The sequence below is a fragment of the Lygodium microphyllum genome, chromosome 20, assembly GCF_053477565.2.
Source record: "Lygodium microphyllum isolate KBCC chromosome 20, Lygodium_microphyllum_v1.1.10, whole genome shotgun sequence".
Lineage (NCBI taxonomy): Eukaryota > Viridiplantae > Streptophyta > Polypodiopsida > Schizaeales > Lygodiaceae > Lygodium > Lygodium microphyllum.
In genome coordinates this window covers 85,163,050-85,186,986 of record NC_141154.1, presented here as the reverse complement: position 1 = coordinate 85,186,986, position 23,937 = coordinate 85,163,050, and the positions used below count along the sequence as shown (strand labels likewise).

Sequence of the window (23,937 nt, the reverse complement as noted above, 5' to 3'; positions counted from 1 at the left end):
TATGTTGTTGATCAGGACTCCTTCAACTACTGGATTCTTAATCTTAGATCTGCATTTTTCTGCTATAGCGCTTTGCCATCAAAATTTGCATCCTCTACATCAGGTTTTCAGTTATTTACATACATGACTGGTCCTTAACTGCTGTGTATCATCACACCTACATCAATTTTGGTGGTATTGCTGCTCTCAGGATCTGTACATAAAGGATGTCACTCTCCAACACTTTTCCTCAGCCTGTTCCCACAAGAGTTAGTGATTATTGGACATCTTCGCTCCTTGAGCATCCACATTTGTATCATCTTCTTCACTCATTCATTTTCAGTATTCATTCATTCAACATATACACCTTCTCTCCTTTTTGCATTTTGCATGCTTGTGTGAGTTTATTGTGTTTTAATTGTGTTCATACATTTTGTGTTTTTTTTGTGCAAACCCTAGCATAGCTTCACATGATATTAGAGCCGGTGCTCTACTAAAGATTTTCCTATGGGTATCATAAAGGCTTGGCTTGTATAAGTGACATGAGGAACTTGTAACCAATTTACAATGGTTGAGACATCTTTTTCTTGGTTGACTTCTTAGGCTTCTCCCTCGTTGGGGAACTCGAGGCAATATAACGCTCTCAATGAGGACAAGACATCCTCCCCTTCGTCTTCCTAGAATTTAGCAGATGTTGTGTAGATGTCAGATGTAGAGTTCACACAGTATTTGTGTAGAAGATGACTTGACTACACTCAGTCTTCTGTCTATACTCTTATCAGGAGTTGCACATCAGTCAAGGTATTTAGTTGGTGAAGCTGGCCACCTCTCCACCTAGGGAAGACATACCCCTTTCTAGATGACTAGTGGTACATTGTCTTTATCTTAGCTACGCTTTGTGTGAGGTTTGTACAATCCATTTGATTTACATGAAATCCCTCTTTATTGTTCCTCCTCTTGTGCATGAACTGGTTATAAGTCACCATGGAGATCACAATCCGGAATGGTATGCTAATGTTAACAAAGGAGGCACCAAATGTAGAAGTGTGTTTTCAAGTATTATTTGTTCTTGGTGCTAATCATTCTCAAATCCCTCAGCATGCTTTCAATAGCTTAGAACTAGACTCCAACTTCCATCATCTACATTAAGGTTCTATTACTTCAATGTCAAATGCATTAGGCTTAGGCTCTTCTATTTCATTTCAAAGTGCGTTTTCATTTTCACACATAAGCTTAGATAATTCACATCTCTGTGTTAGGTCTTCACTAGGATTTATGAAACCAACATGTAAATTTGATTTATAGGACAATGGATAGAAACTTACAACAAATGTACTACTAAATTCAGCAAAGGAAATAAATGACACAAAACCTGAGAGCTAGAGTGCTCTTGCACATTAGATGACACTAGATTGGTCCTCAAGGCAAATGCCCCTTATGGTATTTCTTAAATATTGACAATGAGCCTTTATATGAACCACTTGCAGCGCGCCCATGTGATCAATACAATTGTGACAAGACTCATAATGAATGCCCGTGTGCCTGGCTCTTTATTAGACCAAATTCGCTCTAGTTGTTAGAATTCATCAATTTTGGGTAGTGCCCAATGTAAATTGTGTGGTGTTGATACTTACTAAAGTGTCATTGTAGGGCGTGTGCACCTAATGTCTTAGTACATTTAGTTAGTGACACTATGAATTGTGCCGCCAACATTTGCATGCACTTGAGCTATTCTACTGCTGCCTTGTGCTGTACAACACAATACTATTCTCCTTAGCTAGTGCATGCTTCTCGAGGTGACAGAAATTTGGGGCTTTTGCTTGATTCAAGGTCCTTTGCAGGAATCTTCATCAAAATCGTCGAAATAGTGTGCAATTTCTTTGGCATTTGCTTGATTCAAGGTCCTTTGCAGGAATCTTCATCAAAATTGTCGAAATAGTGCAATTTCTTTGACATTTACACCAAATATTTGGGGCATTTGTGATTTTTGTGTTCAACACACATTGAGAGGTAGTCTGAAGTTGCTGTTGCTGTTTGCGTGCATCCTGAGGTGACATTGAGTACATTTGACACTTCAGCTTGGAAGTGTTTGGCTGCTGAATTTGTGCATTTATTGCAGCAATGTCTTAGCAATGTCACAACAATCACAATAATACTTTAGGTATCCTCACTTAGGAAGATAAATTGGATGGCACCAATTACTCTTTATAGAGTTTCATGGTGCAAAATTCGCTTGTTGCAGAGGATCTATGGGACTATGTGACCGGTGATTTACGGAGACCAGGAGGGCTTGCACCTCAAACACCTTAGCGTGGTGCTAGAGGATAGCCAGCTGCCCCCATTCCTCCTATAGCTGATCAGAGGAGATGGGATTTGAAGGATGCATAGGCCTTGGCTTTGCTTGCTTTGTCTTAAGAGAGTGAGGTCATGTAGGACATCAAAGGCAGCTTGGGATGTATTAGAAAGTATGTTTGCAGACAGAAATGAAGCTAGGATCTCTTATTTGAGAAGATAATTGGCTAATGTGCATATGGATGAGGGTGACAACATGACTGATCACTTCACTCACATATATGATCTAAGGGAACAACTGCTGAATATTAATGAGGTTATTGAAGATCCAGAGATAGTAAACATCACTCTTAATTCTCTTCTAGAGTTTCAACTTGGATTTCACACTTTGCTGAATGTCTTTAAGGGGGGTACAACGACCCCTCACATTTGTGGAGTTGATAGGTCTCTTGCTTCAAGAGGAATATACTAGGAAGAATGTTGCTATGCATTTAGGTGATGTTGCCCCTGGCTGCCTCAGAAGGTCCTCCAATGGTTGCAAATTAGACCAACAATATCTCCTCCCTCTCTCTTGTAGGTTGAATACACTAAAAATGCCTCTCTCTAGCCTCTAAAGACGTATTTCAGTTTTGCATGGACATTTTTGACAAGTGGCAGCTTTTCCAAATGGTTTTTCCAACATTATCCATAATTAAATATTAATTTTCAGTCTTTAAATACTGAAAATTAATCTAATAATTATTTCAGTGCCCTGAAAAATAATCTGACTGGCTAATAATTAAATTGGCTAGGCAATTTCCATTCTCGAGTATCTCTGCGCCATCTTTGACCCCATCAGATTGGTGTCAGGTACCATTAAATGCGACTTTTCTAGTGTTACCACAACTGACACTTATGGTTAAATGAATGACCTAGGCTAACAATTGGCACCAGATACCACTAAGTACCTGTGCGGCATAACTTGTAGAAACTTTTGCCTTTGATATCCCGTGATTTCCTCGGGTCTCGGACTCGTAAATTTACTCTAACCCTAGTTACATCTCACATGTGCAATATTTACTTAACCATGTGATTAAAAATTAATCCACATGTTAAGTGAGGTTTCAAAAATACATGTCCTCATTGTTGCAAATGTGACCCCAAATTGATCATAAACTCATTGTAAAAACTAACCAGCAATCAATGCAAAAACCGATCCGAAAAGTGACCATAAACGGTTCTCAAGCTGATAAAAAACTAAGCTGAAACTGATCAGAATTTTCGTCTCAAAATTGAGGCAAAATTCATGTCAAATTGATCATAAGCTGATGTTAAAGTATAGTTCCAGTGCTCGGGTAAAACTCATACTTATCTGCATACATCTCACAATGACTAGTACACTAAGTAGTGACCCCATGACAAACATATTGTCAGTGCAGTACCTTGGATGCAGCTGAATACATCCGAGATCCACTACATACGAGAGTTGTCCATAAGTGGAGGAGTGGAAGTGCTACCTCCCCCTTGAGCATTAGGTAATACTCTGGACCCTTGCTCTGCTGAACTTGACGGAGCCCGAACTAAAGTTGGCTCTAACTGAAAGGCATCTAGGTAAAGCTGCAACAACTGAGGATGGTTTACCAAGTTCTTCTCTTCCATCCATTTGGCATCCATTGGTGAATAATTTTGAAATTTCACCAAGTATCTCTTGGAAACTTTGCCTTTGACCTTTCTTTCCTTATGTACCAAAATTTGCTCATGTACCAAAATCTCATCTAGCTCCTCAACCTCAGGCTGAATTTCAGCAAACATATCCTCTGACACATCACCATGAAAAGGCCTCAACAAACTGACATGAAAGGCATTGTGTATTTGCCAACGTGGAGGTAATTTCAGCTGATATGCCATATCACTGATCTTCTCCAACTCCTGGAAGGGCCCATAGTATCTCATACTCAACTTCGGATACAATCTTTCTCTTCCTTTCATCTTTTTCACCCTTGCCTTTTCAAAACGCAACAATACATAATCACCCTCTGCAAAAACTGTAAAGCATGTCTATGGTAATCGATGCCCTCTTTTGCTTTTCTTGCGATCTTTGAAGTGCATATTTTATCTTTGCATAGGCTACATCCAAGTTTTCCACATAACGATTAGCCTCAAAGATCTTATCCTTAGTTTGCAAAATAGGTGGTATCTTCTTGTTACCCTCAACCATCTCAAATGGAGCTTTGGTCGTAGAACTATGCATTGTGTTGTTGTAAGCAAACTCAACCAAGGGCAAATACTGCTTCCACTGTGTGTCTTGTGGTTTGAAACATATCACCTCAAAAGATCTAACACTGTGGAATTTGCTTCCTCAGACTGACCATCTGTCTCTGCAAATGAAAGGATGATGAGAATTTCAGTGTGGTACCCATATTCTCAAACAAGCCCTCCCAAAATAAACTGGTCATCTGGGGGTCTCGATCACTAATGATTGACTTTGGCATACCATGATACTTAAAGACGTACTGCAAAAACAATTGTGCCATATGACTAGCCTTTATTTTCTTCCTCACCGAAATGAAATGGGCTTATTTGCTAAACTTGCAAATGATAGTCCATATCCCATTATTCTCTATAGATGTCTTAGAGGAAGCTCAAAAATAAAGTCCATTGCAATGCTCTGCCAAGGTCTATTTGGAATAGGCAAGGGCTGCAACAAACCCGGCATCTTTTGCCTATCATGCTTTATCTTCTGGCATACGATGCATGTCTTGACAAATCGTTCTATATCATGCCTCAAAGATCGCCAATAAAAGAAATGCTCCACTGACTTGACCATGGCATCAATACCTCTTTGTCTTGCATAGGGAGGAGCATGACTTTCAGTGATAACTCTAGGCCTTAACTACTTTATGACACATAATCATTCATGCATCATCAAAAATCCATCTCTTAGCCCAAAGTGTCCATGCCTTTGGCCATTGCAAAGCTGATCATAAACATTAGTTAAGTTCGGATCAGCAACATATTGCTCTTTCATGGTATCCAACTTAGTGTGATAAATCATGCTGATGACTGAAATTTGTGGTTTACGTGATAGTGCATCAGCCACAACATTCTTTTTACCATCAATATGTACAATCTGAAAATGAAATATAGAGAGAAAATTTTCTCATCTCATATGCTTCTCTGACAACTTTGTCTGCGTTAGAAAGTACCTCAAAGTTTGACGGTTTGTCTGCACTGTAAAATCAGCCCCTAACAAATAATGTTTCCACATAGACAGTGCATGGATTACAACCAAGAGCTCTTTCTCATAGACCTGCAAATTCTTTTCTGCATCGTGGAGAATTCGGCTCTCATAAGCCACAACTCGGCCGTCCTGCATAAGAATAGCCCCAATGCTGTACTGCATGTATCACATTGAACTATGAATGACTTCCTTAGATCGGGCAACATAAGTATAGGATCCAAAGTCATCTTTTCCTTCAACTTTTCAAATGCTGGAATTTCCACTGCTATCCATCTAAATGACACATCCTTCTTTTGCAAGGTATACAATGGAGATGCAATTTCAGCAAACCCGCGTACATACTTCTGTGTAAGATCAAAAATCCAAGAAGCAGTGGATCTCATACACATTCGTCAAAGGTGGCCATGATCGTATTGCCTCAACCTTTGCAGGGTTCATGCGAATATTATCAGTCGATACAATATGCCCCAAAAAGTGGATTTCATGCAAGAAGAATGCACTTTTCTTGTCATTGATAACCAGCCTATACTCACGCAATTCATTGAACACAATGTCCAAGTGTTTTCTATGCTCTGCCTCGTTCTTTGAATAGATAATTATGTCATCAAAGAAGGTGCTCACAAATCCTCTATGTGGCCTGAAGATATGATCCATCATCCGATTAAAAGTGGCAGGAGCATTCGTAAGTCCAAAAGGCATAACAAAAAACTCACACAATCCAAAAGATATCCTAAATTGTCTCAGGTACATCTTCCGGTCTAATGCATATTTGATGATACCCACTTTTGAAATCTATACGACTGAATATGGCTGCCCCTTGCAATCTATCAATAACGTCATTGATTCGAGGAATCATAAAGCGATTCTTTATTGTGATCTTGTTTAGAGCATGATAATCAATGCACATATGCCATGAACCATCTTTTTTTTGCACCAAAAGCACTGGAGAACAAAAAGGAGATGAGCTGGGCTGAATCAACACTTTTTCTAACAGCTCATTTACCTAACTCATAATCTCCTCCTGTTGGGCTGCAGTGACTCTGTAGAGTGGCTTATTAGGTGGGCTACTTCCAGGGATAAGATCTATGCCATGATATTTTGGCCTTTCAGGTGGTAGCTGCCCTGGAAGTGACTGAGAAAAGCAATCAACATACATTTTCAGAAATGGCATGCGATCCTTCTCTAACTTAGATATGCTCCCAACATTCTCACTATCATCTTTATCCTTAGTAAAAACCAAGTATATTGAAAGATGATTTTATTACTTTAGAAATGGCAGCTGCAGATACAACAGGGACAAATTCACCTTTCAACTTTACATTAAGTGTGAGTATCTTTCCCTTATGCTGAATAATGATCTTTTTTGCACCAGAATCAATCACTGCATGCATACGGTGACACCATGGCATACCAAGCAATACATCACAACCCTCAAGCGGAGAAATGAAGAATTCTTCGCTGTCCACATATCCTTGTATATGCAATTGAAGCTTTCCAAAGAGCGGTGTGATAGGCTCTGCATGGCTTTTACATGCCATTCCAACTTTCCCCATGGATCCCATCTCATCCTCTCTGATGCCTAGACGGGCGGCCATGTCAACAGAGATGAAGTTGGCTCGTATACCATTATCAAAGAAAATCAATGCATGCAGATTCCTAATTTTTCCCCATGCTTTGCACAACTCAGTAGCATCATCATTAGGCCCCATAAGCATTTGCATGACCAACATTTATTCCTTGAGCCCCATAAGCATTCAGGGGTGTAAATGTAGGACCAAACATGCTACTTTGTGCCCCAGGTATCAAGCCAATGTTGCCATACATAGGGTTTTGCATATTTTCAACCATACCTGAATACATTGGGCCTTGCACACCATGCATTGGTTGTTGCATACCATAGGGATTCGTGCCATACATTTCCGTATGCGGTCCTTGTCCAACCATAGCATGAAAAATAGTGCTTCCACCAAAATATCCTGGCTGCCCCATCATAGCATGCATCCTGGCTGTCCAAAATCCATTGGATTGGCACAGTGATGGCCTTGCATTTGCATTCCTTGCCCTGTAGGTACCAACTGTTTTATTTCATTAGCATCTTTGGGAGCTCCAAATGAAGGGTTTGGCATTATCTTCGGTGCATCTTGCTGTTCCGAAGGTGTCGAAGACGTCTTCTTCTTGCTTTTGCTGTTCTTCTTTGGAGCATTCAAAAATCGGGTAAATTGAGGATCCTTTGCCAATATTCAGCAGAGAGCTTTACTGCTGTCCTCATCCGATTCTTGAATTGGTCATCAAATTCCTCTTCACTTTGCTGGTCATCAGCCCCCTTATGCCCTAAACGACGTGCATCTTGCCCAATAGCAACATTTTCAGCTTGCTGTCCATGGGCTGAGCCTTGTCCAAGGTCAGACATTGCATTTCCTTCCTTCCCATGTGAACGCTCATGCTGAGAGGCATCATCATTGCTTGAGTCCATCTCATTGTATGAAGACATATTGCTGTAGTTTCTCAGCTGAGAGTAAAAATCAGCACTAGCACAAAGCTTTGGCTTTCTTCAATATTTTTTATAAATTTCAGCATTTTCAATCAAAGGAATCCATTCACAAACAATTTCATCAAACATCTTGCAATTAGGTGCCTCGGGTCCACCGAATCAAGGGATTGAGTGGTGTCCTGGCAACGGAACCATGTAACCAGCCTTCCTCCTTGGATAGGGTGGTAAATAACCTGATTAAGCACTATTTATAGCAATTAACAAATTCACAAAACTAAAAAGTACACTTTACCATATAATCTTGGACATTGGACACCCTGTTGGTGCCAAAATTGGCGCCCCTTTCAGTATTTATTTAGCTTAATTGAAGAAGAAGTTGATGTACAGTGGGATTCTTCCAATCCCTTTCGGTATTCCAACTCCCCTTGCTGTTCAAAATGACAAGCAAGTCTTTAATCTGATTTGCCCCTTGATTCGGGCAATCAATTGGCCTTCATCCACTTTGATGGAGATGGAAAATGCCCCAAATTCAATTATTTGCTGGTCCCTCCACTTGAATAGGCTAAAAACAGCTTCAGCCCTATTGAATCCAAGTTTTGGAGCTTCCAATGTCTGGCACGCTTCTCGAGGCTGCTGCTAAGCAGATTAGAGTTTACAACAACGAAATCTGAAATTTCTCAGCCTCTGGTAATCTCAATGTTGCAATCTTTGGAGCAAGGTTGTAGAAAGGCTGGAAGATGAGAGAGAATGTTGAGGGGAGAGAAAATTCAGTCTTTCTTCATAAAGAACTGAAGAAAACCTATCATTTACTACTGCCGCCTTGTCTCAACAGCTTGTAGATGCCAAGAACTGAAGAAAATCAATCATTTACTATTGCTTCCCTGTCTCAACAACCTGTGGATGCTGTCACTTGCTGTTGATTGGTCTTCTCTCGCCCTTGATTGCCTCAGAAGGTCCTCCAATGGCTACAAATTAGACTAACAATATCTCCTCCCTCTCTTTTGCAGCTTGAATACACTAAAAATGCCTCTCTCCAGTCTTTAAAGACGTTTTTTAGTCTTGCATGGGCATTTTTGACAAGTGGTAGCCTTCCCAAATGGTTTTTCCAACATTATCCATAATTAAATATTAATTTTCAGTCTTTAAATACTGAAAATTAATCTAATAATTATTTCAGTGCCTTGAAAAATAATCTGATTGGCCAATAATTAAATTGGCTAGGCAATTTTCATTCTCGAGTGTCTCTGTGCCATCTTTGACCATCAGATTGTCATTAGGTACCATTAAACACGACTTTTCTAGTGTTACCACAACTGTCACTTATGGCCAAATGAATGGCCTAAGTCGAGAATTGGCACTAGATACCACTAAGTACCTGTGTGGCATAACTTGTAGCAACTTTTGCCTTTGATATCGCATGATTTCCTTAGGTCCTGGGCTCGTAAATTTACTCTAACCCTAGTTACACCTCGCATGTGCAACGTTTACTTAACTATGTGATTAAAAATTAATCCACATGTTAAGTGAGGTTTCAAAAATATATGTTCTCATGACAATAACACAACTCTCAAGTGAATGAATACTGTAAATGAATGTAAGAGTGTATAGATACTCAAGGGCAGACTAAAGTGTAAGCGAGTGACATCCACCGGAGACGGATCCCAAGTTTGTGACCGCCAATTGGAGTGTGGAGTAAGGAATCTGCAAAACACTGATGCTAGGAGGTTAAGGAGACTGAGGCGACAGTTGTAGAAGAGAGAGATGATGCTAGACGGCTCCACAAGGGTGCAAACACAAGGAGAAGGATGTCGCCTAATGGAGAGGGAAGCAACCACAATGTCACCAAGCAGAGGGAGGCCAAACGTAGGAAGTTTGAGGGTGTGGAGGTTGATGCCTCTGGCTGATGTTGATCAAGCGTCGGCTACTTACCCCAAGGCGTTCCACCCCAAAGCAGCCAGGGCATTGGACAAAGGGTGTATGTTGGCTTCCCAATGGCCTACCAAGACTATAGAGGCGATGGTTATCTTACCAAAGGAGTCTAAGTAGTTATCCTAGAGAGGATAGGGCATCGGACAAGGGTGCACATTTGTTGCCTAGTGGCCTACCAAGCCCTACAAAGGTAGATGGAACCACATTGAAATTTAAAAAAAAAAAAGCGAGTTAAATTTTATGGGATGCGACCGATTGAGTAATAGTGACCTAGAAGACAGGAGTAGGGAGGGTACACCCAATACATCACAAAATAGTACAAGTGTACCCATCCACTCGAGGGTGTCGAGGACGAGAAAAAAAGGTGATGAGGTATCCATGTGATGGAGGAGTATGATGGTGTGGTGACAACAGCCGCCGGTGGAAACAACTTAGAATCTACTCGAGTAGTGCTCTACACAATGAGATACTAAGTATGCTAGATGCTAAAGAATGCTCATGTAGCAGGTGCCACTTGGACAATGTCCCTTGTTGGGAAATTGTTCACTTGCCCAAGCACCCTAGTACAAAGATGATGAAGTTATGCAATGCAAAGGGGAAAGGTACAACAGGGGGGAGAAGCTATGTCGAAGACAAAGTGCTGAAGCCTATAGAATACCAAGAAGGGTAGGAATCCCCTCTCAACCTGGATGTAGATGCCGAAGGAGGAAGAGGAGCCTAATGTCAGTCTTCGTGTGGTGCGAAGAACCATGATGAATGGAAGAAGATGATGATGAAAAGGATGAAGCACCTTGCTGGAAGAGTAAGGTGGAAGTCACCACCATGATAGCATCAAGAGAGATGCTGCACGATCTGTGTCGGGAGGGAAAGCCTCCATGCTGGAAGAAGAGCAAACACTCCCAGGATGATGAAACCATGATAGTTGGTGCGCATCCCCACGTCTCTAGCCTAGAAAGGACCAAAGCAAACCTACAAGTTCGTTCGATTGAAATACAAAACCGTGCAAAAGAGATAAGAATCTGCAAGCACAGAGGTTAGTAGTGAGATGCTCCAAAGCAAAACATAATAGAAAGAAAAAGCGAACTAAAAGTACAATGCAATGAATGTGTATGTGTGTGAGTAAATGCAACGGAAGACATAAGAATGGAGAAGCTAAGGACAATGAAACCTATAGGCCCGCCGACTCTAAGATTACAAAACCTAGAGACATCCTAGTTTAAGAGTGTGGCCAACATCGCGTATGCCCATTAACAGATCTTTGCCAATGAAACACTTGACGAGGTGGAGAGGGAGGTGAGATGGATGCTTGAAGGGCAGTGGGATCGGAACTTGCAGACCAATTAGCCAATCCCTCAAGGGTAGTGAAAGAGACTATCTTCTGAGGCTATCCATAGGCCACATGTCCAGTAGCAACGACTGGTGCTGAAAAAATAAAGCAAAAGTGGGATGCGTAGCCCCACTGGACTATGCAATCACAATGGTTTGGTAAGGCTTTTTAGCTTGGAGACCTTGGGCCTTGGAGTGACTCTCCTTGTCCACATGGCTAGATCTTTGGTAATGTGTGCAAAACCTATTTTTCTTAGGGAGTTGTTGCCAGATAGGTCTTGATTCTTTGGTTCCGTTTGAGGAACAGGTATCATCCTTGGATTGGCTTGTCTTCGCATCTTGCGAGTTCTTGCCACTGTTGGTTTTCCCTCTCGAAGAAGAGGCAACCAACCTCCTTCGCTTTGAATAAGGCTGTGATGAGGATTTCTTGTGGACTTGATCGTGCAGCCTCGCGTAATGCAAGAATTGACACTCGAACTCGTAGAAGCTTGGCAGTCTAGGCTGTGAAATGATATATTGGATGAAATTGAATTATTTTTCGGGCAATTTATTCAAGAAGAATGTAACCTTCAACTTCGGAGAGCCAATAGTGGCAAACTCATCAGTGAGTAACCGCCTATATTCAGCCAACTTGACTTTCAGATCATCCCCTTTCTTAATAGAGAACTCTTGAAGCTTAAAGTCGAGATTTATGCATCGAGTATGATCTCTGGCCACATAGTGGCCGAGAAGGTGACTCCAACGCTTTGACGCGAGGAAGCAATCCTTACATTCGCTCAACATTGGCCATGGCATTGCCGGCTCTCCATTGATGGATGTAGTTAAGGTGAGCTAGTCGAGGGTCAAGTATAGGCTCTAGACTAACAATGAGGTTCCGAAGACCTTGCTTAAGCACTTGTTGCATGAACTTCGACCAAGTGGTAAAATTCGACCCATTAAAACGAGTCTTATCCATGAAGGCATTTTTGGCCGTTACAACAAGAGTGGTAGTGCTAGGTGATGGATAATGAGAAAAGTGTAATGTGGGTAGGATGGGGGAGTGGAGTACACTTGGGAACGGGCCCCAGAGTGCCCACTAGGCATACGGTGAGTGTGCAAGGTGGATTTATAGGTAGGGATGGGCTGACTAGGCATGGGCATGGTAGCCGCATGAGTAACCCAAGGAGGTGGGATGGAAACATGTGGAGCAGAAGATGGGAATCCTTGCGTAGGTGTAACCCAATGAGAGTTTGAAGACACACCATAAGCTGAGGATGGAAACCCCTATGTTTGAGTGGTCATGTGAGATGTGAATCTGGGGGTAGTGAGGGGGATCACTATCACAGTCGTCCTAGGTGCTATGGATGTGCTCATTAGCAGAAAAGTGAGAGGCACTATGTTAAAGGGTGACATTCCTCCTAATAAAGTACCAAGGTGCAAAGAGGTAGAGAATGAGAAAGTGCTAGGAGCGGAGATGGAAGATCCAACCTCTAGTGTGTGTGATGCGGTTGTGGAGTGTAATCTAAGGTTTTGGAAAGATGACGAGAGGTGATTAAGGTGTGATGTAGAAGAGGGTGGGATAGGAGGGAATTAAGAAGTGTGTTATACATGCTCAAATGAAACAGCAGCTGTAGATATACTTGAATTACGTCTGCTTCGAGAGCCCCCTCTATTGAAGTTTACATACGCAAAGCCATTCGGATCTTGTATCTCAAAAGAAGAAACATGCAAGGGTTTTGATTCATGCAACTCAAAAGGATTGTACGGACCCGACACTGGACTTGGCCGAGATGATAAAGATGGATCACTAGATGTTTCGAATGCCGTATATCCTTTATGATGGGAGAGGTGGCTAGCCTCACCAACCGGTCCGAATGTGGTAGTAAAATTGGTAGGAGGGGTGTAAACATTATCATATTTGTTGCGATAGTACTCCTCAAAGTCCTTTGTCATGTAGGTGAAATTTGGAATAGGAGAAGGAAAAGAAGGTGATGGTGAAGGTGGAGTGTCATCGTCCTCATTGAGTCCATAATGCCATCTCAGGGTCTCTAGTGATGGAGAAGCCTAAATAGGACATCATTGGAACTGGAGAAGAAGGTGTTTACGACATTGTGATTTGGTTATGAGTCATATTGTGTCTCACGCAAAACCAAGCTCTCCACAATATTCGTAGGATACTCTTTACAAGAGCCCCTAAACGCAAGACTCAAAACGCAAACACAGAAAGTCAAACACAAATAGAAGAAGGGAGAGAAGAACACAACTTTGAAGTGAATGAATACTGTAAATGAATGCAAGAGTGTACAGATACTCAAGGGGGCAGAGCAAAGTGTTGGAGAATCACATCCATTGGAGATGGATCCCAAGCATGTGACCACTAGTCGGAGTGTGGAGTGAGGAATATGCAAAATGCTGATGCTAGGAGGCTGAGGAGACCGAGGTGACAATTGCAGAAGAAAGAGATGATGCCAGGTGGTTCCAGAAAGGTGCAAATGCAAGTAGAAGGATCTCGCCTAATGGAGAGGGAAGCAACCACAATGTCGCTAGGTAGAGGGAGCCCAAATGCAAGCAGTTGGAGGGTGTGGAGACTGATGCATGGCTTGTGTGGATCAAACGCAGGCACTAGGAGATGGTGGAGATGTTGGCAATTGTAGGTGGATGTCAAACACAGCCTGGAAGATGGCGCCAGACAGTGGGTGACAGCTTGGAGGAAGGCGCCAAGCAAGGGTTGATAGTGAGGTGGCAGTAGTTGCGAAGGCTGGACAGCCATGTGGAGGTAGACTGATGGCTGGAATCTGCACACAAGAGTTATAGATGTTAAAGGGTGCCCCAAAGAATTAGGGTTTTTGGGGGACCACTGAAACTCTCTTGGACTGTTCCCCTTTTTAGGGTTTTTCATTAATTAAGTGTGTTTTGGGGATGTTTAAGAATGCTAATCAATTGAAAAGTGTGTTTTAGCTCAACATCTGGCAAGGTTGCCTATGATGTAGATAAAGGCAAGAAGAAAGGGAAACGCCATTACTGTAAGAAACATGGACATCACATTGAAGAATGCAGGAAAAGATTGGCCAAAGAGAAGAAGAAAGACTCCAGTTTGCTTGTCCAAGTGACATTCACCACTCGGTCTTTAGATGGGAATGCTACAATCAACTTTGTTGAGAGGATTATGCATTTTTGACATGCATTTATGATAGTTCTATATATTTGTGCATTCAGCCCCTGCGGCAAAGAGAGTTACATGTGCAAATAACTCTAGTTATGATGCATGTGGCATTGGTTTAGTGCTGATTGCTATTGTAGATGGATTAGACTTTATGCTTTTGGATGTATTTGTTTGTGCTTGGGATTGCAAACAATCTTTTGTTAATTTCAGCATTTAATAAACAAGGCTTTTAGGTTATCTTTGAGGATGACAAGTGCATTGTGAGAGATAGAGAGCTTGATTATGCTCTTCACTTGTTTGGCACTTTGTATAAAGGCCTTTTCCTGTTGGATACATATGAGAGGAAATCTCATGATGCTTTGGCATTTACCACACTCACTCCTGCTATGCAGAATGCAAAGCTATTGCATGCCTGTTATGGTCACATAGGTTTTGGTAGTCTGATGACCCTTCAACGTTGTCAGATAGTGGATGCCTTACCTCTTGTTGAGACCCCACCTCCCCATGTGGATGTATTTTGGAAAAGATGTATCATTATGCCTTAAAATATAGTGCTTGCTGTCTGTAAGTTGCAGGTTATACACTTTGATGTATGTAGTCCGATGCAGATAAAAGCTCTTGGGGTTCATCTATACTTTGTCACCTTCATAGATGACTACTCTTGATATACATGGGTGTACGGTCTTAAGGCAAAATTTAATGTATTTATGTATTTAAACACTTGGTTGCAAAGCTAGAGGCTGAAATAGGTTTAAAGGCGCAGATACTTCGCTCGAATCGAGGGGGGGATACACATTTTTTCTTGACAATGTTATCACACATTAGGCTACTATGAGGATGACACCTCAATAGATTGGCATGGCTAAAAGGAACAATTGGACACTCATGGAGATGACTGGATGCATGCTAAAATCCAAGGTATTGCCACACAAATAGAATCTGCCAATTCTATGGGAAATGCCCAATGTTTTAGTTAGTTAGTTTGTAGTGTGAATACAACTAAGTTAATAATTTGTGTCACTACATTTAGAGTTGGTTCTAGATGTTAGCTAACTTCAATTAAGTTAGTGGTTTGGTCTACCTTAGATGTAAGGTTGTACTTTCATTCTATCACTTTCAGTTCAGTAAAAGTACATTGCCGTTCTCCATAGTTGGTCCAGTTTCCAAGATTTGGTATCAGAGCCGTACGTGCATGGATTTCGTTCAGCCATCGTGAGCCGGTGCTGCTCTGCCCAAGGCCCTATAGCCACCAGCTCGGCTCTTAGGCTGAGGAAGAGGAGCAGTAGATCTACTGTCTGGATGCGGTGCTGGCATTGGAGGAGGTGGTCCTGATGTGAGCTTTCTAGATCAATCCTTACCTTGCCACCTTGATGGCTACTCCAGCTAGTCCCACTGCCACCAACACCTCCTATTGCTTCATCCTCCAGCTTGCGTTGCGTAGCTCAGACACCACCTGCAATAAGTCGTCATCTGCCAGCTGTGCCACTGCTACCGCTGCAATCTTGCCTGTGCCGCTACAAGAGTGTCCCTGCTGTCTCTGCCACCTGCCACTACATGCCGCACTGCTGCTTGCTTACTCATAGTGCTGTGTGTGCCCCCAATTTGTCAGTTCTGCCTGGTTACTTTCTTTGCTAGCAGTTAGCCACCAACTCCACCTGTGCCAATAGATTCAGTAGTGAAAAGGTACTTGAGTACTGCTTGAAGTTTGCCTGGTAGCTGATGATGCATTCAGAGTCCTCACATGCTTTCTGAACACACAAACATTTGGGGCTTTTGCTCGAATCGAAGTCCTAGGTGTCCATCTTCACCAAAGTGCCGACATTGTGCAATTTCCTCGAGATTTGTGCAATAAATTTGGGGCTTTTGGGATTCTCACATTTGGCATGCATCCTGAGGCATCTTGAAGTTGCTGTTTGCTGCCGACATGCATATGGAGGTGACATTCCATCAAATTTTTAGAATGTAAGTATAAAATATCTACAATTTCTTGAAATTTCTTCGTGAAGTTTTGGGGCTTCCGTGTGGCATGCATCCCAAAGCAGTGGATAGGTGTTGCAACAACATTATCTTGCTGTTTATGTAACATTGGATAGAGAAATTTGTACAATGGAAAATTGCAGTGAACATCGGGGATTTTCAGCATTAAGTTGTGACATTTAATGTTTGGTACGCATCTTGAGACACGTGTAGTAGTAGAGCATTGAATTGCTGTAAATTGCAGATTGGGTGCTGTTTTGTGCAGAGTGGGTACGCTTTTTCAAGGAGATTGAGAGTTTTGACAGTTTTGTGCTTGCTTAAGTATCTTGTGTTGGAATTTTGGTACTTAGTTGAGACACTTCAGCTTGGAAGTGTTTGGTTGTTCAATTTGTGTATTAATTTGTAGCAATATCAAATCACGATATTTGGGATTAGAGCAACATTTTGGGAGTCCTCACTCAAGAGGACAAGCTTGATGGCACTAACTATCCCATGTGGAGTTTATGGTGCACAATCTACTTGTTGCGAAGGTTCTTTGGGATTATGTCGCAGCATTTGTAGAGATCGGGTGAGCTTGCACCTCAAACACCTTAGCGTCGTGCTAGCGGACAGCTAGCTGCTCCTATTGCTGTTCGTGTTGCTGCCCCAGCTCCTCCTACAGCAGATCAGAGCAGATGGCATTCAAAGGATGCATAGGATTTGTCATTGATTTATATTTGTGGCTTGTAATGAAGCCAAAATCTCTTACTCACGGAGAGAACTAGCTAATGCACATATGGATTGAGGGTGATAGCATCATTGATCACCTTAGACACTTGTAGGACTTATGTGAGTAGTTGCTGAATATCGATGAGGTTATTTTGGGTTCAGAAATGGTGAATGCCACTTTGAATTCACTCGCGAATTCTTATCTTGGCTTCCACACCTTGCTGAATTAATCTTTGAGGTGGGGGGGAGGGAACAGCCCCTTACTTTTGCAGAATTGGAAAGCCTCTTATTATAAGAGGAACAGACTCAGAGAAATGTTGCTATGCATTTAGGGGATTTAGCCATGCTTTCTAAATATAAAGGCAAGGGTGAAGCAAAGTAGTATGTAAAAAAATCAGCCCAGGGCTGATGTGGGGCATCAATCTAACAAGGCTGCCCAAGACATAGAAAAGACAAAGAACAAGGGGAAATGCCACTATAGTAAGAAATGAGGACATTACATTGATGAATGCAAGAAAAGGTTGGCCAAGGAGAAGAAAAAGGACTCTGGTTTGGCTGTCCACGAGACATCTGCCACTTGGTCTTCAGATGGGGATGCTACAATCAATTCTGTAGAGGAGAACTATGCATTCTTGACATGTAGTTATGACACATCTATGGCTTATAGCGCATTTAATATCTTTGAAACACAACATACTTGGTATTTTGATAGTGGGGCATCTAAGCACATCACTTCATGGAAGTGTTTGTTCACATCATTGCATTCAGCCCTTATAGGAAAGTGTGTTACATGTGCTAATAACAACAATTATGATGTTTGTGGGATTGGTTGAGTGCTAATCATTGCTGTAGATGGCTTAGATTTTATGCTTCTAGATGTCTTGTTTGTGCATGGTGTCACAAAGAATTTATTGTTCATTTTAGCTTTCAATAAGGATGGATTTCAGGTCATCTTTGAGGATGACAAGTGTATTGCTAGAAACAAAGAGCTTGACTACGCTCTTCGATGTTCAAGTACATTGTATAAGGGCCTATTTTTGTTGGACACAAATGAGAGGAGTTCTCATGATCCTCTACCATGCTCGCTTTGGTCACATGAGTTTTGGTAGTCTCATGACTCTTCAAAGGTGTCACATGGTTGATGCTTTGCCTACTTTGTTTCTCCATCTCTTGATGCTTAAAAGGGTTGCATTCTTGGAAAAATGCACAAGTTTGCTTGTAAGAAGGATGGTGTAGTGTGTGCTGTCCAAAAATTGCAGCTCATACACTTTGACATGTGTGGTCCTTTGTGGATGAGAGCACTTGGTGGTTATTTGTATTTTGTTACATTTATCGATGACTATAGATACACTTGTGTATATGGCTTAAAGGCAAAATTGGATGCATTTATGCACTTCAAATACTTGGTTTTAAAATTGGAAGTAGAAATGAGTTTGAAGGTGCAAACCCTATGCATGGATAGAGGGGGGGATTATATGTCTCGTGGATTTGAGACATTTTTTGCTTGAGCATGACATAACAGATTAAGCCATTGTGAGGATGATATCTCAACAGAATGGAGTGGCTGAAAGAAAGAATTGCATGCTCATGGAGATGAACAAATGCATGCTTAAAAGCAAAGGGCTACCACATAAATTTTGGTTAGAGGGTCTTCAATGCGCTAATCATGTCTTGAATCATGCACCAACAAAGGCACTAAAGACTATCACACCTTTTGAAGCTTGGCATGGAAAGAAACCAAAGGTTGATTATTTTTGAGTGTTTGGATGCATAGCTTATGCACATATGCCGAAGGGGCTTCATGGAAAGCTTGATGACAAGGTTATAAAATGCATTTTTATTGGCTATTGTTTGGAAAGCAAAGGCTATCGATTGTATGATCCATGCATAAACAAAGTGTTTGTCAATAGAGATGTAATCTTTGCTTAAAATGCAGCCTTTTCGCATGATCAGTTTGAAATGTCAGCCACCTATGACTTGGGTGATGTATTTGAAGGCATCTTACCACTTTCTTTGGGATTTGAGCTTGCTGTAAATGGCTGGACAAACTTATTACAAAAACTGTTGTTGCACCACATGCTCCCGAACAGTAGCTACTTGATGATGCTTTGCTTCCAGCAGTGGAACATGCAATAATCAAGAAAGGAATGCTGTAAATGCAGCAAAAGCAGTCCTAAGATGGCTATTACCAACTCTCTAGAAGAGTAAAATGGATGCTCCCTTGCCTCAATGCACTAGAAGGGCTGCTAGACATGCAACACATCATGCAAGGGGGGCTCATTTTCTGATCTTTCAAAAGTAGATTGTTCTTGTGATGAATATGTATTTATGAGCTCATTGTTAGATGATGATGGTCCTACTTTCTTAGAACAAGCTCAGTAGGATGTACATTGGATGCAGGCCATGCAAGAATTGGATTCTATTGCCACCAACAATACTTGGGATTTTGTAGAGTTGGAGGAGGTTCCACTCCAAAAAATCAAATTACTCGAGTATCAGTTATAGTTAAGTCCATAGTTATTGAGTACTAACTATAAAGACACCATTGCAATTGTTGAGTTTAGAGGGAGTTATTGATCCTGTTTTTCAGATTAGTGGTAAAACATACTTACAAAAAGTGTTGTGTGTATGTGCAAGCATGCAAGCCGAAGAGGGTAACATGTAGTATACTTCCATTGGAGCATAAGTTGGTTCTTAATCAGATGAATACACATTCCCACATGTTTGATCTGGTGAGAGGTTTATCCTAAAGCTAGTAGGGAGGGTATCTGCTAAGGCTATCAGTTGGGTGGCTGGTATTAGTGGATACTGACTGAAGTTGAAGAGGTCAAGATGAGGATTTCAATATAAAAAAGACTCTTAGGATTATTTGAAGGGGACACCTAGACCTCGCTCTTAGACTCTAGTGCAAGGTGAATAGGTGGCCTCAAACTTATATAGAGGCATGTTGAGAAGATGTTTTGAAGAAGCCACTCAGCAAAACAAAGTTTGAGTTCTTCACAGTCATGATGGGTGTGAAAGAAAATAAGCTGATTATTAAGGAGGGGAATGGAAGGGATTAAAGAATCTGTTTTTTAAGATAGATGTCATATGATTGCTGATTGAGTGTAGACATTTTTATTATTAAACATCTATCATGATTTTAGTGTTTCGTATTGTTAATCACATTACTTGGATTTGCAAGTGTTCTGGGAGATGCACTCGAGGGCTGAACTAAATTAACGAACTTAAAAGATCCCATATACTGTGACTTCTTCTGTATTATGTCACATAAGAGAAGAGAAAGCTTCATGCACCAAATAGTGAGTATTTTTTATTGCATATCCTTGATATTAATTAGTTCGTTGATCATGGTTTGTAGATGGGTGGCTGTAAGGAAAGTCCAGATACGTGCTCTGGGGTTTTATGCAATGGGAATGCAGTTGATATTGTTCACTTCTCAGTTGGAAGTGCAATTCCAGGTCGAGTATATGGAGCAAATCTTATTGACAATGCAAACAGCACTGGGAAAGACAGGTATAGATGCCTCTTATTTGCAATGGACATAAAAGTACATCTCAAATTAACATTGACTCGAGGATATAAAAGAGAGGGGTCTTTTTGCAGAGGACACAAATGTTGAATTCAATGTACTCTTCAACTTAAGGTTTTAATTTCACGTGGGCAGTTTTGGACACTTGAATGATATGTATGCATGGAATGCTCACTGTCTCTATCTGGATGGCCTGTTTCCAAATGGTGAGAATTGCCATATTAAAGCAGGCTATTCATCTGGTCTTTTTTCTGGCATTGATTGTCGGGGGATAGCTGTTTCTTAAGCTGCATCTTTGCTTTGATTGGTCGTAGGCTCAAGAATCCCAGAGAGTGGAGCTCAAAATGATTGGCAAGGAGCCTGGTCTCATTCAAGTATCGATCTTTCCTATGGTACCGCTTTCTCTGAAATCTAGTAGATCATGCTATACTTTGCTTGTTGTGTTCTACAGTCATTTTTAGTTAATGTTGCCATAATTTCTTCTGAAGAATTCTTTGGCATTGCTTTCACATTTGCAAAGTCTTTGGAAATCTAAAGGATGCACTTTAGGTTCAACTGTTACTAATTTTGCTTCAAGATCTCCTATATTATATTGTTGAGATTGCATCAACAGATCATTATGTTTTGTTGGTTTTGATGTGGTTTCAAGCTTCTGAGTTCTCTGGCGAGTTAGCAAAGTACTACTTGCTTAGAAGCAACATCCTTCGGCTCATGGCAATCATGGCAAGTTTGCTCATTAAACAAAATCATTTTGCTCTCTCTTCCAGCTCACAAGTTTGTGTTCTTGAATTCAAGGTCCATCTTGGTGTGCTGTTCAGTTGTTGGCTGCTGCTGCAGTTTTACTGTAGTGTTTATATCTTTTTGGAGCAATCAAGTCTTCATTTTGGACAGCAGCATTTCTCCGACACCATCTTGGCTCTTTCCACTTTCTTGGTAGATTCTGTATGTCACTCACCTCTTCAGACACCTACCACCTCCATTTCTATCCTACTCATCTTCCCGATGCCTGGAAGTTGAGCGGTTCAATTGAAAACTGTTATGACGTGTTCACAGGTGCTCAAGCCCGTATTTATGGTTCAACCCTTTATTGGTTGTTTTATTATTGGCTGACCTACTTCTTAGTACTTGTTGCAGATTCTAAGTATGGAGGCGAGCAGCTTTTGGAGTGTGTGAGCTGGCCTTCTGACAGGGTCACTTACAGCTATGCCCCTAGGAGGGTCTGAGCAAGCCAGAAAGTACAACCTCTGTAGCATGCAAGAGCCAGCAAACACAATGTTAGAACAGACTAGTTGTGTTGTGGGCATTGGTATACCCACTTGACAAGGACATTTTATACCATTTTGGAAGTGCATATGAACTAAAGATATGATGCTTAGAGTTTTATAAACAAAGCACAAGAGTACTGGAACAGAAATGTTGTGGCATTTTGCTAAGGCATTCGTTTGGCACTTCTTTGTGTCCATTACTTTTGTTTGCACTGAGCTTTATGTGTGACACATCAGTGTGTTGAGGTGATCTTCACTCCTTTGCTACTATTTTCACTGTTCACCTCCAAAGGTAATTCCTCATTTCACTCCATTATGATCCTATCGGTGCCCTTGTGATAGCATTTTTAACTCTCTTGTTTGGACATGAAACATGGGCTTGCAGCTGAGTCCTTTTTACTACAAAGAGGATGTGTGATTGCTCTAGCTTCCCAAGGAGTCACTGCCTCCCAAGACTTGTTGCAGAATGGTGGTTGTGCATTTGAAGGTGAAGAGATGATAATACATCATATCATGTTAGATGGTACAATGATTAGGAAATAAAAAGCCTATCCTTGACACTTGTGATGTATGTGATTGCATTACCAAGGTCCAAGACTAAGTTCATCTTGTTCCTCTTCTTGATGATGGTGCTTTTGAAGTTTAGACCCCCTTGTAGGACCAAAGGGGTGCCTTTCTTTTTTCCAAAGAAGAGGAAAACATCTATTAATAAGAACCCTTGGAACAAAATATCTCAAGGCAAAATATGAAGTAAAAAGCAGCCATGTGAGGAACTTTCATATTAAAAAATATAACAAGATGAAGTCTATTACAAGGCTTGACTGAATAACCAGTTGGGAGGTCTATAATGCCAGACCATGTGAGTTTGGAAATGGAAGAAGGTGCGAGAATCCGATGTCCTAAGGAATGCCTCTCTCCTCCTCATAGTCTCCAAACTACCTTGTATCCTCTTCCATCTCCCATGAAGACTATGCTCAATCTCTATCCAAGTGGAAAATGAAAGGGAATCGTTTCAGCGAGGTATGGATTTCGTGGCAACATATGACTACTCCTAAAAGGATGGGGGAGCAACTTTATTGGATGTTAATGTAATATTCCCACCCGTGAATACTGACTTTCCGCACATGACGTAAACCTTGTGCAAAGGTTATCTCTCGTATTGAAATTATCGGCGGTGTAATGTGTGATCTGCACGCGAGAAATGGGGTCCTCCGCATTGGTAAATCAAACCCGAAAGTTCGAAACCGCAAGTCTCACATAAACACCCCCTTGGAAGGGGCAATTTGAATATTCAAGGCAAATTTTTTTTATTTTTATCCCTTTTTCCCCAGCCGATGCACGACTGGAGAAAAGGGAGTGTGGGGGAATGGGTCAAGGTAGAGTCGTGGGCTGCATGGGAGGGGAGGGGAACCCATGCAGTGGCCACGTGGTGGAGCTCACCTCTCCCCCCCCCTAGGCCTATAAAAACCCCCTCCCCAGGGAGCCAGGGGCAGGGGGGAGGGTGGTGGCGTGAGAGAAGGACGATCGAAAGGAGAGAAGGGAGCGTGACCACGTTGCAGCCAAGCAGATCGCCGCCACAGTCCATCAGGCCGCCGCCCGTCCTCGCCTCGATCACGCCTTTTTTTTCCCAATCATTGGGACCCCCCCCCCCCCCCCCCCCCCCCCCCCCCCCCCGACGTTGCTGCAAACTCCCAGAAGCTTCTAAGGGGAGGCCATAAGCCTTGGTCCTATGCGGGCCTTTCAGTTTTAAAACCGGGCCTATCAATACCCGAAAACCCGTGAGGCCGGTACTTCCAAGGATCCGCACCTTGGAAGGGATCTCCGGCGTACAATTTTGAAGCGCTCGCAACAGTTGGAGAAGACTCACCGAACGAGTAAGGGTAAAGGCAAACCCGAAGTCCGTAAGCGCTAACGATGGCTCCCAAGAAGACGCAAGGCGCGCCTGCGGGAGGTTCATCTCCTAGCATTCAAGTGGACATCTCCCCGAGCCCACAGACCCAGGTTTTATGATTTTTGATTCTACGCAAAAGTAATGCATTAGGTATGATAACTCTCACGGAATAGAAAGCACCTATG

General features: G+C 41.8%; 1 protein-coding gene across 5 annotated transcripts in view; it reads left to right on the top strand.

The window, feature by feature from the left end:
• The window catches only part of LOC148019100 (heme binding protein), a 97,476-nt gene that overhangs the window by 53,923 nt on the left and 19,616 nt on the right, over positions 1 to 23,937 (top strand). For 2 of the 5 annotated variants that reach the window (XM_087701685.1, XM_087701681.1), the window contains exons 4-6: positions 20,426 to 20,580; positions 20,732 to 20,802; positions 20,911 to 20,988. In XM_087701685.1, coding sequence (XP_087557811.1) covers positions 20,426 to 20,580; positions 20,732 to 20,802; positions 20,911 to 20,988 — 304 coding nt within the window. Of the gene's footprint in view, positions 1 to 20,425; positions 20,581 to 20,731; positions 20,803 to 20,910; positions 20,989 to 21,245; positions 21,650 to 21,730; positions 21,902 to 23,937 lie in introns of those variants that run through there. The other 3 variants (XM_087701683.1, XM_087701682.1, XM_087701684.1) reach the window with 3 other exon arrangements.